General features: G+C 42.1%; 2 protein-coding genes across 2 annotated transcripts; one reads left to right on the top strand and one right to left on the bottom strand.

Moving 5' to 3' along the window:
• Positions 1–2804: 2804 nt before the first annotated feature.
• On the top strand, positions 2805–7381 carry LOC310932252 (uncharacterized protein; the record flags this gene model as incomplete). The annotated part of the gene is made up of 3 exons (XM_083895545.1): positions 2805–2812; positions 4177–4466; positions 7326–7381. 3 exons carry the CDS (start codon positions 2805–2807, stop codon positions 7379–7381), a joined length of 354 nt encoding a protein of 117 aa, XP_083751671.1.
• A 122-nt stretch (positions 7382–7503) lies between these two features.
• LOC310932251 (acidic mammalian chitinase-like) lies at positions 7504–11598 on the bottom strand (the record flags this gene model as incomplete). Its single annotated transcript, XM_083895544.1, has 8 exons — positions 7504–7635; positions 8180–8362; positions 8452–8575; positions 8671–8795; positions 8898–9054; positions 10788–10992; positions 11446–11472; positions 11574–11598. The coding sequence occupies 8 exons, from the start codon at positions 11596–11598 to the stop codon at positions 7504–7506; spliced, it is 978 nt and encodes a 325-aa protein (XP_083751670.1).
• Between the last annotated feature and the right edge of the window lie 2714 nt (positions 11599–14312).

The raw sequence follows: 14312 nt of genomic DNA, 5'->3' as shown, positions 1-14312 counted from the left end.
TCTCACCTGGAGAACTGAAAACATTTTGATAAGGTGTTCATAAGGCGTGCCAGGTGTATATCTTATAGTTTGACATTCTAATCACGATGTCTTTCAAAACACAATACACTTGAGCAGACATTAATGAGTCATGGAAATTATTTTGCTGAATCAAAGGCCTGAAAACACCAAGAATGAGTGTGCGATGTTCCCGCTGAGCCTGGGATCAACGTGCAGCTTTAACCCTCTTATGACCATGTATTTTGATGTTATGGCTGTAGAATTGTTGAAAAATGAGTGCTTCTGCCCCCTTTTTTTTTTTTTTTTCTCCAATATCTGGCAGTTCAATTCAATATGTCTGTTTGACTGTGTAGTAACAGTTTAAAGGAATAAAAGATAAAAAAAAAAAAAAAAATAGGAACTCTCAAATCACATAAACAAACAATTTACCATTTTCAATTTGAACTTTGAATTATTTTACATATGTACAAAGGGCCTGACTTTAGTTTTCAAGTTTCTGCCTGTCTGTGTCTCTCAGTCCTGGTCCAAATGGGTCCATTACCAGGCTTTTTGCAGAGCTCTATTACTCTGCTTTCTGGTAGTTTTAGAATTTTCTAGGTAATACAAAAGGTCTAACTCCGAGATCGAAGTATGCATGTCAAAGAATGGTCACAGAAGGGTTAATAATAGATTTCCAGACATTTCCCATTACCTTCCTCTTGATTATTCAATAATCACACAGGAAACCCTATCATATATAAAAGACATCGTAAAGAGTAAGTAAAAAAAGTATATGTGTGAGGGCACTTTGTGAGAGCGGTGGGAGAATCAAGTCACTGCAGTCAGGTGTGTGTGGCACTGATTGGCGTTGATGAAGCCCAGGTGTGGGGAGTGTTCATATACCCTGAGTCTCACTGTCTCACCTTCAGAGGTCGTGCGAGGTTTCTCCCTGTGGCGTGGTAAGTTGTCGGTAAGTTGTCGGTAACACAGTGTGTGCCTCAGCTACACACTGTGTTAGAAGACAGTGAGGTCTGGGGCCATGTTTTCATTATAACGTGATATTAAGTGGGGGGGCCGCATGTAATCGATTGGGGGGGGGGCTGCCAGTTTGAGACCCCTGCTCTAGACTCTAGTAATGTTGATTGAATTTTTTCGATTGGATGCTGCACTAACATCTACATACTGGTGTATCTGGCTGCCGAGGTGAGCCTGAATCTCAGCTACTCCCTACCTTTACCTGTTTCACCTCTGCTATTTAGCACACTTAGGGTCCCCACAACAGTAAGCATCTATTGTAGCACTGTGTTATTAATACTATTGCTGCAAACAATCCCTCTTTATGTTGTTCTGTGGTGGCCAATTTGTACTACTTCTTATTCTGCCATTTTCTTGTCCAAAGTCCAAGTGAGAATTGTAACTGTGTGCAGATACAAATAACTTTATTTATCTCCTTAGGGCAATTCAGTTTGCACAGTTTCACCACTCCACACACACAAACACTCGACACAAACACAAATCCATAGTGCATGAGGAAACACGGCATGGCATTTGGGGGAGAATGTAGTTTCCACTGCATACTGGGCCTATTATCTAATTGATACAACCTTAGACACAAAGAACAACAACAACACAGAATAATCAAACATGAATTATAAAATATACCAAAACTAAAGGAAATATGTGAAACTTGATCAAAGTTAGGCTTATATTAAACTGTATAAATATATGCAATGTGCAAAACTGTGTCACCATGTTTAACATAATCAGTGGGTTACATATGTCTACAGTGTTACATCAACCATACACATAAGTCAGGCAAGACAGGTTACATTTTCCATGAACACAGTCAGAATAGAAAAAAAGAAACATTTGCAAATACACAATATACGTTGTTTGTAATTCATATTAATAAATAAAATAAATAGTATTTTATATATACAGACACATAGGATACAAGGACACTTTATTGGTGTTGGAGAGCTTAAGGAAAACTAAGAATGTTGATGTTGGTGATTTAATATTAAAATGCAGATAAGAGAGTCCTAATGCTAGCAGCTATAATTAAGAACAAGAAGCAACAACACAACTACTAAAGTATAAATTAACAGTAATCAAAAATTGTATAGATTTTTTTTTAACATAGACCCGTTTTGTTGATTAGAATAATTAATTTGCAAGCATAATTAACAACTCTTTTATCTCAAATTCAGACCAAACAATTGGTCTTTGTAAGCAAAGTTGGGTTGTGGCTCAACACATTCGCCAAAGTTTGTGACCATTGTCCGCCAGTTCAAAGACAATTTTCCTCAGTGCAAAATTGCAAAGTATTTAACTATTTTACTGTCAACAGTTCACAATATCGTGAAAAGATCCAGGCATTCGGGGGAATTCTCAAAGGTCAAGGGAGCAAACCGCTGCAGGAACATCAAGTACTCAGGTGGTAAAATATGAGAAAACATCATGCAACTAACTTATGAGCCCAGGAGTACAATGGACGTTAATGTGATTTAACACAGTCCACTGTTGCATCAATGTGTTATGTGTAAAAAGGAAACAAGTTTTGTGCAGAAATGCTATTGAGTTCTCTGGACCCAAACTCTGGGTTGACTGAAAGACTGATACTTTCATTTATAATTGGTCTTTTAAATAAACATGAATTAAAAAGTATTGTAAGTAGCATTGTGTTTTATAAAACCTGTCCTCGCTTCTCATGAAATGGGATTTGCAAATATATTTTTTTGTTGAATTATTGAATTTTTATTCTAGTAGTATTGTAGTTGCTAATCTAAACAGGGTGGTGGGAATGGCATGCGGAAGTGGAAGAAATGGAGGAGTAAGATTAATAGAAGAAAAAAAAAGAAAAATTGTTAAGGAACAAGGGATGTAAACAGTGCAGTAAAAACATGCATGTAACGTCAACCAGTTGTTCAGTAAACAGTTAAAAGGTGTACTATGATGTTCCTGTCTTTTTTGATAGAAGGTAAAACTAAGCCCAGGGCCAATCACAGCATTTGCAACTTTTCTTGTAGATCAAACCCGTTTGGCAATGATGAATATGTGTTACAGAATTAACACATTGCAAAAAAGAAAATTTGTCTTTAGGATTGGTGTAAACACCATCAGCTCTTCCTTGACACTCTTTTCCACTGGATATGAAAACTGTGGTGGTTGAAGTGGTTGTTGTGGTTGTTGGATTTGCGTTGGTGATTGTTGTGGTTGTTGGATTTGCGTTGGTGGTAGTTGGGGTTGTGGTAGTTGGAGTTGTGGTCGTAGTAGTGGGAGTGGTGGTTGTGGTAGTTGGGGTTGTGGTAGTTGTGGTTGTTGGGGTTGTGGTTGTGGTAGTTAGAGTTGTGGTCGTAGTAGTGGGAGTGGTGGTTGTGGTAGTGGGAGTTGTGGTGGTGGTAGTTGGGGTTGTGGTTGTGGTAGTGGGAGTGGTGGTTGTAGTCGTGGGAGTTGTGGTTGTAGTAGTGGGAGTTGTGGTTGTGGTTGTTGGGGTTGTGGTCGTAGTAGTGGGAGTGGTGGTTGTGGTAGTGGGAGTGGTTGTTGTGGTAGTTGGGGTTGTGGTGGTGGTAGTTGGGGTTGTGGTCGTAGTAGTGGGAGTGGTGGTTGTAGTTGTGGGAGTTGTGGTTGTAGTAGTGGGAGTTGTGGTGGTAGTGGGAGTTGTGGTGGTGGTAGTGGGAGTTGTGGTGGTGGTAGTTGGGGTTGTGGTTGTTGTAGTGGGAGTGGTGGTTGTAGTCGTGGGAGTTGTGGTTGTAGTAGTGGGAGTTGTGGTGGTGGTAGTTGGGGTTGTGGTTGTTGTAGTGGGAGTGGTGGTTGTAGTTGTGGGAGTTGTGGTTGTAGTAGTGGGAGTTGTGGTTGTAGTAGTGGGAGTTGTGGTTGTAGTAGTGGGAGTTGTGGTGGTAGTGGGAGTTGTGGTGGTGGTAGTTGGGGTTGTGGTTGTTGTAGTGGGAGTGGTGGTTGTAGTCGTGGGAGTTGTGGTTGTAGTAGTGGGAGTTGTGGTGGTGGTAGTTGGGGTTGTGGTTGTTGTAGTGGGAGTGGTGGTTGTAGTCGTGGGAGTTGTGGTTGTAGTAGTGGGAGTTGTGGTTGTAGTAGTGGGAGTTGTGGTGGTGGTAGTTGGGGTTGTGGTTGTTGTAGTGGGAGTGGTGGTTGTAGTCATGGGAGTTGTGGTTGTAGTAGTGGGAGTTGTGGTGGTGGTAGTTGGGGTTGTGGTTGTTGTAGTGGGAGTGGTGGTTGTGGTAGTTTGGGTTGTGGTTGTAGTAGTCGGAGTGGTGGTTGTGGTAGTGGGAGTGGTGGTTGTGGTAGTTGGGGTTGTGGTTGTAGTTGTGGGAGTGGTGGTTGTAGTAGTTGGTGTTGTGGTTGTAGTAGTGGGAGTGGTGGTTGTGGTAGTGGGAGTTGTGGTGGTGGTAGTTGGGGTTGTGGTTGTTGTAGTGGGAGTGGTGGTTGTAGTCATGGGAGTTGTGGTTGTAGTAGTGGGAGTTGTGGTGGTGGTAGTTGGGGTTGTGGTTGTAGTAGTCGGAGTGGTGGTTGTGGTAGTGGGAGTGGTGGTTGTGGTAGTTGGGGTTGTGGTTGTGGTAGTCGGAGTTGTGGTTGTAGTAGTTGGTGTTGTGGTTGTAGTAGTGGGAGTGGTGGTTGTGGTAGTGGGAGTGGTGGTTGTGGTAGTTGGGGTTGTGGTTGTAGTAGTGGGAGTGGTGGTTGTAGTAGTGGGAGTTGTGGTTGTTGGAGTGGTGGTTGTGGTAGTTGGGGTTGTGGTTGTAGTAGTGGGAGTGGTTGTTGTGGTAGTTGGGGTTGTGGTTGTAGTAGTAGGAGTGGTGGTCGTAGTAGTAGGAGTGGTGGTTGTAGTAGTGGGAGTGGTGGTTGTAGTAGTAGGAGTGGTGGTTGTAGTAGTAGGCGTTGTGGTGGTGGTAGTGGGAGTGGTGGTTGTAGTAGTGGGAGTGGTGGTTGTGGTAGTTGGGGTTGTGGTTGTAGTAGTGGGAGTGGTGGTTGTGGTAGTCGGAGTTGTGGTTGTAGTAGTGGGAGTTGTGGTTGTAGTAGTGGGAGTTGTGGTTGTTGGAGTGGTGGTTGTGGTAGTTGGGGTTGTGGTTGTAGTAGTGGGAGTGGTGGTTGTAGTAGTGGGAGTTGTGGTGGTAGTGGGAGTTGTGGTTGTGGTAGTCTGAGTTGTGGTTGTGGTAGTTGGGGTTGTGGTTGTAGTAGTGGGAGTGGTGGTCGTAGTAGTGGGAGTGGTGGTTGTGGTAGTTGGGGTTGTGGTTGTAGTAGTAGGAGTTGTGGTGGTGGTAGTCGGAGTTGTGGTTGTTGGAGTGGTTGTTGTGGTAGTTGGGGTTGTGGTTGTAGTAGTAGGAGTGGTGGTTGTAGTAGTGGGAGTTGTGGTTGTTGGAGTGGTTGTTGTGGTTGTAGTTGTAGTAGTGGTGGTAGTTGGGGTTGTGGTAGTAGTAGTTGGAGTTGTGGTCGTGGTTGTTGTGGTTGTTGGGGTTGTGGTGGGGGTTGTGGTTGTAGTAGTAGGAGTTGTGGTTGTAGTAGTAGGCGTGGTGGTAGTGGGAGTTGTGGTCGTGGTTGTTGGAGTTGTGGTTGTCGTGGTAGTTGGGGTTGTAGTAGTAGGAGTGGTTGTTGTAGTAGTAGGCGTTGTGGTGGTGGTCGTGGGAGTTGTGGTCGTGGTTGTTGGAGTTGTGGTTGTAGTAGTGGGAGTTGTGGTTGTGGTAGTTGGGGTTGTGGTTGTAGTAGTGGGAGTGGTGGTGGTGGTGGTTGTTTGGGTTGTCGTTGTAGTGGTGGGGGTTGTGGTAGTTGGTGTTGTAGTTGTAGTAGTAGGAGTGGTAGTTGTAGTAGTAGGCGTTGTGGTGGTGGTAGTGGGAGTTGTGGTCGTGGTTGTTGGAGTTGTGGTTGTTGTGGTAGTTGGGGTTGTGGTTGTAGTAGTGGGAGTTGTGGTAGTTGGGGTTGTGGTTGTAGTAGTAGGCGTTGTGGTGGTGGTAGTGGGAGTCGTGGTTGTTGGAGTTGTGGTTGTTGGAGTGGTTGTTGTGGTAGTTGGGGTTGTGGTTGTAGTAGTAGGCGTTGTGGTGGTGGTAGTGGGAGTTGTGGTGGTAGTTGGTGTTGTCGTTGTAGTAGTGGGAGTTGTGGTCGTGGTTGTTGGGGTTGTGGTTGTAGTAGTTGGAGTGGTTGTTGTGGTTGTTGGCGTTGTGGTTGTAGTAGTGGGAGTTGTAGTTGTGGTAGTTGGGGTTGTGGTTGTAGTAGTGGGAGTGGTGGTTGTCGGAGTGGTTGTTGTGGTCGTTGGAGTTGTGGTGGTGGTAGTTGGGGTTGTGGTTGTTGTAGTGGGAGTGGTGGTTGTGGTCGTTGGAGTGGTGGTTGTTGGGGTTGTGGTGGTGGTAGTTGGGGTGGTGGTTGTAGTAGTAGGTGTTGTGGTGGTGGTAGTGGGAGTTGTGGTGGTAGTTGGTGTTGTCGTTGTAGTAGTGGGAGTTGTGGTTGTTGGGGTTGTGGTTGTAGTAGTTGGAGTGGTTGTTGGCGTTGTGGTTGTAGTAGTGGGAGTTGTAGTGGTGGTTGTTGGGGTTGTGGTTGTAGTAGTTGGAGTGGTTGTTGTGGTTGTTGGCGTTGTGGTTGTAGTAGTGGGAGTTGTGGTGGTGGTGGTTGTGGTTGTTGTAGTGGGAGTGGTGGTTGTAGTAGTGGGAGTGGTGGTTGTGGTTGTTGGGGTTGTGGTTGTAGTAGTGGGAGTTGTGGTTGTGGTCGTTGGAGTGGTGGTTGTGGTTGTTGGGGTTGTGGTTGTAGTAGTGGGAGTGGTGGTTGTGGTTGTTGGGGTTGTGGTTGTAGTAGTGGGAGTTGTGGTTGTGGTCGTTGGAGTGGTGGTTGTGGTTGTTGGGGTTGTGGTTGTAGTAGTGGGAGTGGTGGTTGTTGGGGTTGTGGTTGTAGTAGTGGGAGTGGTTGTTGTAGTAGTGGGAGTTGTGGTTGTGGTAGTTGTGGTTGTAGTTGTGGGAGTGGTGGTTGTGGTCGTTGGAGTTGTGGTGGTGGTTGTTGGGGTTGTGGTTGTAGTTGTGGGAGTTGTGGTTGTAGTAGTGGGAGTGGTGGTTGTGGTTGTTGGGGTTGTGGTTGTAGTAGTGGGAGTTGTGGTTGTGGTCGTTGGGGTTGTGGTTGTAGTAGTGGGAGTGGTGGTTGTTGGGGTTGTGGTTGTAGTTGTGGGAGTTGTGGTTGTAGTAGTGGGAGTTGTGGTTGTTGGAGTTGTGGTGGTAGTTGGGGTTGTGGTTGTAGTTGTGGGAGTGGTGGTTGTTGTTTTTGTAGTAGTAGGAGTTGTTGTTGTTGGAGTGGTTGTAGTAGTGGGAGTTGGGGTTGTGTTTATTGGAGCTTGCATGAGTGTTTTCAATTGACTGAAGAATGGACTGTTGCTCTGGTTACAAAATTTTCCATTAAAGTCATCCAGGTCCAGTGACCATACAACAGCTCCTCCAAAGTTTTTTGCTCTGAGGTAACTGACCTGAGAAGACGAGGAGGACAACATATTGACTATGTATATAATACAAACATTTGTGATTGGCAAAGTTTTTACTTGAACTAATAGACTTTTACCTTTGCACTGAGACTTTCTTCATTATCAAATCCAACCCACTGGTTTTCTGTGACAGCATATGGAACTTTCTGATCACTAATCAGCTGGACGGTAGTGCCATCAGTATAAAGACAGGTCTGAAAGAAATGTGTAACAATATAGATGTAGGCAATTGCTGTAGTAGTTATTCAGTCCAAACTTTAAGCAAAATCGTGTTTCACTTCACTCATGCTGAAGTATAGCCACAGGTCTGCTTTAGGGGTAATACACACAAATTACTGCTGCTACCTTCATACATAGTTATAGTTCAAATTACAACTCATAGCTGCATAACAAATGCATTTCTTTCTGAGGATTCTGACTCTTGATCGATCATTAGTATTTGAATTTTCTTACACCATAGAAACATTTTCAACTTGGGCTGATTAATCAAGTGTTACTGTTCATGAAGGCTATGGATATTGTACTTATCACTACATGCAGCCACTACTCATTATTAGAGATAACCCTCCTGCCACTCTGTCACCACCAAAATCTAATGATCTCTTCTTTGGGCCATGACCTACATTTCCTTGAAATTTCATCCAACTCCACCCTTTATATTTTGACTTATTTCGCTCAAAATCGAACTCCCAAAAACATGACCTCATTGATGTAAGTAATAATATAATGACAGGTTACCTCATAATAAGACCAGTATCCTTCTTGACCAGTGTAGCAGCCTTCTTCACCAGCACCATTGGCAGGGGCTCCAACACCAGTAGATGCAGAGGAGAGGTTGAAAGCTCGCCCATATGCTGCAATTCCCAAGTTCAGCTTTTCAGCAGCTGCTCCTTGATCCAACCAATATTGCATGGCATAGTCCTAACATGTGGGCCAAAACAATAAAGATTAGAAGGCATCTCTTAACAGATTGGTGTTCAAGTAGTTTATGTGTGAATCCTGGTATTTACAATGTTAGAGTAAATGTTGTCTCCAGTATCAGTGGATCTCTTGTATAAGGGGCTGTGATGCCCTGTGACGCTCTCCCAGGGGCCATGGAAATCAAATGTCAGCACATTAATGAAGTCTAGGTGCCTGATAGAACATAGAGGACAACATGTTAACCAAAACACTCAGATTGCCAATCCTAGGTATAAAGTGAAGAACTGCAACATCAAATTAAATTTTACGTTGCAATTGTTGGGACTTCATAACTGGCGTTGATGATGTCTTTCTCAGCGGAGACACTAGCCGTTAGGATCAATCTGCCGAGACTTCCTGCCTGTGGGTCAACTGTAAACATTTCGTTGAGGTCCTATAAAGCAAAGAAACATAGCTCAGTTTGTGGAGTTCAAAATCTTACATGAACATGGAACACATTGTATATTTCCAAGAGAGGCAGAGGAGAGGGTCTGACCTTGCACAACAGTGTGAAATACTGCTTGTTCCCTGCGTGGCTTCCAGGGAACCTCCAGTCCAGGTTAAGCCCATCAAAACCATAAGTTCTCAGTCGGGTCATAGCAGACAGGGCGAATGCTATTCTGTTTTCTGATGATGACGCCATTATGCGGAATCTGGAAAACATTTAAACAGTGCTCTCAAGGTCCACATAATAACACAGTAATATGCAATCACTTGCTTCTTTAGTCTGTTGCAATACAAGACAACCCAGCTGTAGACACAAGTAGAAAAGTACATTTGACAACATGCATTGCTGACAACCAGTGAGTATCTGAGCATAATTAAGTTTCTTTTGCAGAAAACCAATTTGGACATGATTCCCTTTGAACTATGGATAACAATAGTAACATTAACACGTTTGTCATAAATGTACAATCCAATTTCCTGAAAAGTATGGAATCTTTCTCAAAATACATGAAAAAATACAATTTGTTGAAGTTTTATTTAAAGCAGACCTAGACCGGAAGTTCCAATAACCGCTGTTTTTAGTGTGTATCTGCATCATTACCTTGTTTAAGAAGCCCTGAAGGTTCTAAACAAACAGTTCAGCCATTGCTGAGAACGCTGTGTTTTATTGTAATCTCGGGCTCAGCAAGATCTCTGAAAAAACCTGGTCCGGTTACGTAAACAACTGTTCTCCTGAACAGCAGATCGTCCTGCTCCGGGCACTAGTCCGGGCACATCCTGTTGCGTACATTGAACCGCAGAAGAAGAATAACGTCCGTTGTGGAGGTGTTTCACGAGCGACAGTGTCTTCTGACTCCGGGTCAAAGTCATAAAAGGGACTGCGGCGGGGAGTCGTGACAAAACTATTTTTGAACATTGTTAAAACAATGTTTTGATAATAAGTAGCAGTGTATCCACCGTTCCAGAGGGGGGAGCTGCGCTTCTGAGAGCGGGTGTGCTGATTACGTCACTGCCAATAACAACACAGTTCTGTCTTCTGGGTGTGAGATTTCAGTCTGAAAGAGCGCGGCTGACGAGAGCTTCAGTGAGGAGAGATTTGTATCGGCTCGTTTACAGCAACTAGGAGGTTTTTGACCATAAAAACAAGTTAATGTATGTAAGTAGACCTCCATAACTCACGTATAATGTGCAACAGCACCACTCTATGAGAGCTTTAAAAGATTCATTCATTTTTGATAATGAGTAGCAGTGCATCCACCGTTCCAGAGGGGGGAGCTGCGCTTCTGAGAGCTGGTGTGCTGAATATGTCACTTCTGGGTACTGGCCAATCACAAGACAGTTAGGAAGGCTCTACGCTGGCTGGCCAATCACAACACACTCTGTCTTCTGGGGGTGAGAATTCAGTCTGAAATATCGCGGCTCACCACAGAGTCAGAAAAGACAGATTTCTATCGGCTCGTTTACAGCAACTAGGAGGTTTTTGACCATAAGAACAAGTTAATGTATGTAAGTAGACCTCCATAACTCACATATATGTGCAACAGGACCACTCTATGTGACCTTTTAACAGATAAAGGTGTGTTGTAGCAGGGAAACATTTAAAACATGTGGGGCAGTAGGTTCCCAGAACCAGGATTGAGAAACCCTGTGTGTGGTTGTGTCCCTACCACTGGAGATGGGGTTTGCACAACATACCAAATGTGTATACATATATATATATATTTATATATATATATATATATATATGTATAATATAAATATTCTTGTTTGTGACTTACTTGTTTGTGTCGAAGTTTATGCCACCAACTGCAAGAAGTGTTTTGAGCGAGGGATTCCTGTGGGAAATATACTGATGAAATGACATAAACAAAACATACTGAACATAAAACTGAACACTATTCTAAAAAAGAAAAAATATTGAGAAGCTAAAGGTTCTGACCTGGTTTTGATTCCATTAAATTCTGCATAGCGCTGAACGTCAGCTTCATTCTTCGGGACCAACTTATTGTCGGCACCAATGTCAGCAAAGGCATAGATCAGATGTGTGCATTTGTCCGCGTCGATGTCTGAAACTGTGAACCTTCCATCTGCAGCTCGGTTTTCAGCCGTGCTGTCGTAGTAACAAATCAGTTTGTAGGAAGAGGCTGTAACATGAGAAATAAGTAGACAGAAATTATTTTGGCAATAGTTATTGCAAAGTAGGATTTAATCCCTCAAATAAATGTTCAAATAAAATAGTACACCAAGGCCTGCACCGCCTTTATTAGCACTATGGAATTTCTGGATTCTGGTCGATGAACTACAAAATTCGACTGAAGCCGGTTAAGGATTTGTCGGAGGAGACAAATAAAATGTTAGGGTGATAAATATAGAATAAATGGGCTGGACAATTATGTGTGTTAGGGTTAGGGTTAATGGACAATGAATGAATGAGAGAAACACATTTTTGGTAAACTTTAGAAGTCCTGCTTCAGAGTTCACAGGCTTGTCAAGAAACGTACAAACATTTACAAACTGTATGAGGGCCCTGAGAGAAAATCCTTTAACGTGTCAATCTTCATTCTGTAATTCAACTGTAATTAATGTTATAAACTTACCAAAGCTGGTGATGATCAGGAGGAAACCTTCAAAGCGGAAGAGTTTTGTCAGTATGAGATAGTGACAAATATGTGTATGTGTTTTGGTTCATCTGAATATTTGAGAACGCGTTCTCTTGAGGCCTTACCTGCGGTCAGTATTGGGTTAGACATGTTTTTACTCTCTGGAGAGAAAAAGAAGAAATTAAAAAAAAAAACATTATTGTGGTATGACAAAATACAAACATGATTTCAGCATTTATTCTCTATTCTATTTCAATATCCACACTGAGACATTGAGACATGTTCACAATCTGTCGGTGTTACACGGCCTCATGAAAATTGCCATGAGTTTTTAAAAGTTTTAGTATTTTTCTTGTAAAACAAATACATGTTTTTATGTTATCTTTCATTTTATTAGTAATCCTCATCAGACAAAATACAAATTTTTAAGTTTCTTTGGTTTCATTACTGATTTTTATTAAATAAAATACACATTTTATGTTATATTTCGTTGTATTAGTTATCCTCATGAGTCCATTACGTTTGTTTGTTATATTTCATTTTAACAGTTATTTTTATCAAACAAAATACAAGTTTTTATGTTATCTTTGGTTTGCGTATGCTTTCAAAATAAGAGCCACTCATTTTTTTTGTTTCGCCTCCTGGCCACTAGGGGGCTCCCAATCCAGTGTTTAAAAAAACAAAAAAAAAAAACAAAAGTGACATGATTTAATGAATGAATAACTCAATACAAGAACATTCAGATTTCATGCCAGTGTTCGAGCCATCAGCGCATCAACTATACGTCCCCTTCCCCAAAAAATCAGATGGATGAAGCATTCACTGCCACTATACTTACTTGGCTAATTTATTCAAAGGATGGATTACTAAATGAGCCTAGCGGGGCCCAAGAGGTCAAGAGGTCAAGAGGCTGTGACTGGGAGAAACTTACATGTACTGGTATGAACTTGACCGACGACTGAATGGAAAAGGTCGGATCACGGCACACGTCTAAGGCGTGTGACCTCATTCTTTTCTCATGATGTGTCATTACCTTACTATACACTGTAATTTGTACTTATGTACACATGATTGATAAAAAATACGGTTTTAAAAACTACGCATTGACCTGAGACCTACGCCCACAGTAAATGTGTGTTTGAGCCCTGGCCCTCAGATTCAGGCCTCAGGCCCAAGGTTTTTGGGGCTCCTCTCAAACTGGACATGGAGTTTCTGGAGTTTTTATCTACTGCGACTGAAACAATAACTATGTATAAGAATACGATCGACAGATAAACGCAGCTTTGGACTGCAGCTGTCTTCATACAACAGGGTTTGCCAGATCATTCATGATGTGTAAGAAATGTTGCGCGGCAGGATGGTTCGCATGGTTTCGCATTTAATTAGTGTCGGCTTTGTCACTTTGTAAGTAGAGAAAGATTATATAGTTTTCTTTTTATTCCCCTTTATTGCACCTTCACAGTCGCTGACAAAACAGTGTCCACATTTTACAATGGCACAAAATGAAAACCCTTAAACCCATAAAGTATCAGTTTAACCAGAGTTGTATAACAAACAAACAATCAATATGGACAATTATTACAATCAATTCCACATGTTAAAATATTTAGTGTTGCTTTTCTTTGCTCTAAGTCCCGTGTTTTTTTTTAATTTGAATCCGTATTTTTCTGGATTGACCAAACAAAGCTCTTGCTTGGATATCAGATCCTTTTTTTTTAAATGGCGTGTTTGCCCCACAGAACCACATCACACCTCTGTGAACTAAACAAGTTGTTACACCGGTCAGGTTTGATCAAATAATTACCTTTGTCATGCAGCAACTCCGATTAAACTTGGCTATCCGGTTAAGTTAGTGAACTAAAGAGTCGTAGCCGGTAGCAACAACGGCTAAATCTGTGCAAATGTGACACATTTAAAAAGCAAAATGGGTACTTACTGAGATGAAGATGGAAGGAAGCGTATACCGTCTCGACTGTCACTCTTGAATGACTCGAGAGTTTTCTTATTAATTGAATAAGTAGCTCTTAGGGTGTGGTAGTTCAATGGGGCGTGGGTAATGAAGGTAGTTTTGCAATGCCTAACATAATTATACACCTCCAAAAAAGGCCCGAGACAAAAGGAGAAAGTTACCCCATGTCAAACATTTGCATATATATATATCTAGTGACAGTATTCATTCATGACTCACTATTCATTTATATTTTATATAAAAAAACAAAAAAAACAAAGGAAATTCTGCTCAAAATATAGAAATGATGTGGTCATCAAGTCTAAAAGCAAAAGTCTATTAGTTTTTGTCCTTTTGAATAGACCTTTTTTTTCTTTTCTTAGGAAAGGGGCCATATAGTGGCACAGGGTTGCATTCATTACCCGTGTTGCCCTGTTTGTTTGTGGGTTTTCTATGGATTCTCTGGTTTCCTCCCACATGTCCGAAAACATGCAGCGGTTAATTGGACGCTCTAAATTGCCCATAGGTTTGAATATGTGAGTGCGTGGTTATTCGTCTTTATATGTTGCCGCTGTGATGGACTGCACCCTATGGGGCTGTGGTTTGCACCAGCAGCCCCAAAAATCCTTCCTTGGGCAATAATAACTAACAAACTGGTGTAATGGCAAATTCAATTTATTTGTCTCAGAGCTACAGCTGCCCATCACCCTTTTTCTAACACAAAACACCAGGTCCTTTTGTGTATTTAAATAAGGATGTCTGGACCCAACTACAACATCTGCAGGATACCTTGGTGTGAAAGCATGGCCTAGAAGTGCAGACCCCTTCTCAGACAAAGAGATCTGAAAGGGATGTTCTATGTCTTTCTCCAGCCAAGTTTACATTACAGTTCTTTCATGATCTCTGTATGGGAAAA

This window comes from Microchirus variegatus (assembly GCF_963457635.1).
Source record: "Microchirus variegatus genome assembly, chromosome: 9".
NCBI classification, from domain to species: Eukaryota; Metazoa; Chordata; class Actinopteri; order Pleuronectiformes; family Soleidae; genus Microchirus; species Microchirus variegatus.
The sequence above is the reverse complement of the archived record's forward strand: the minus strand, read 5'-3'. Positions and strand labels throughout refer to the sequence as shown.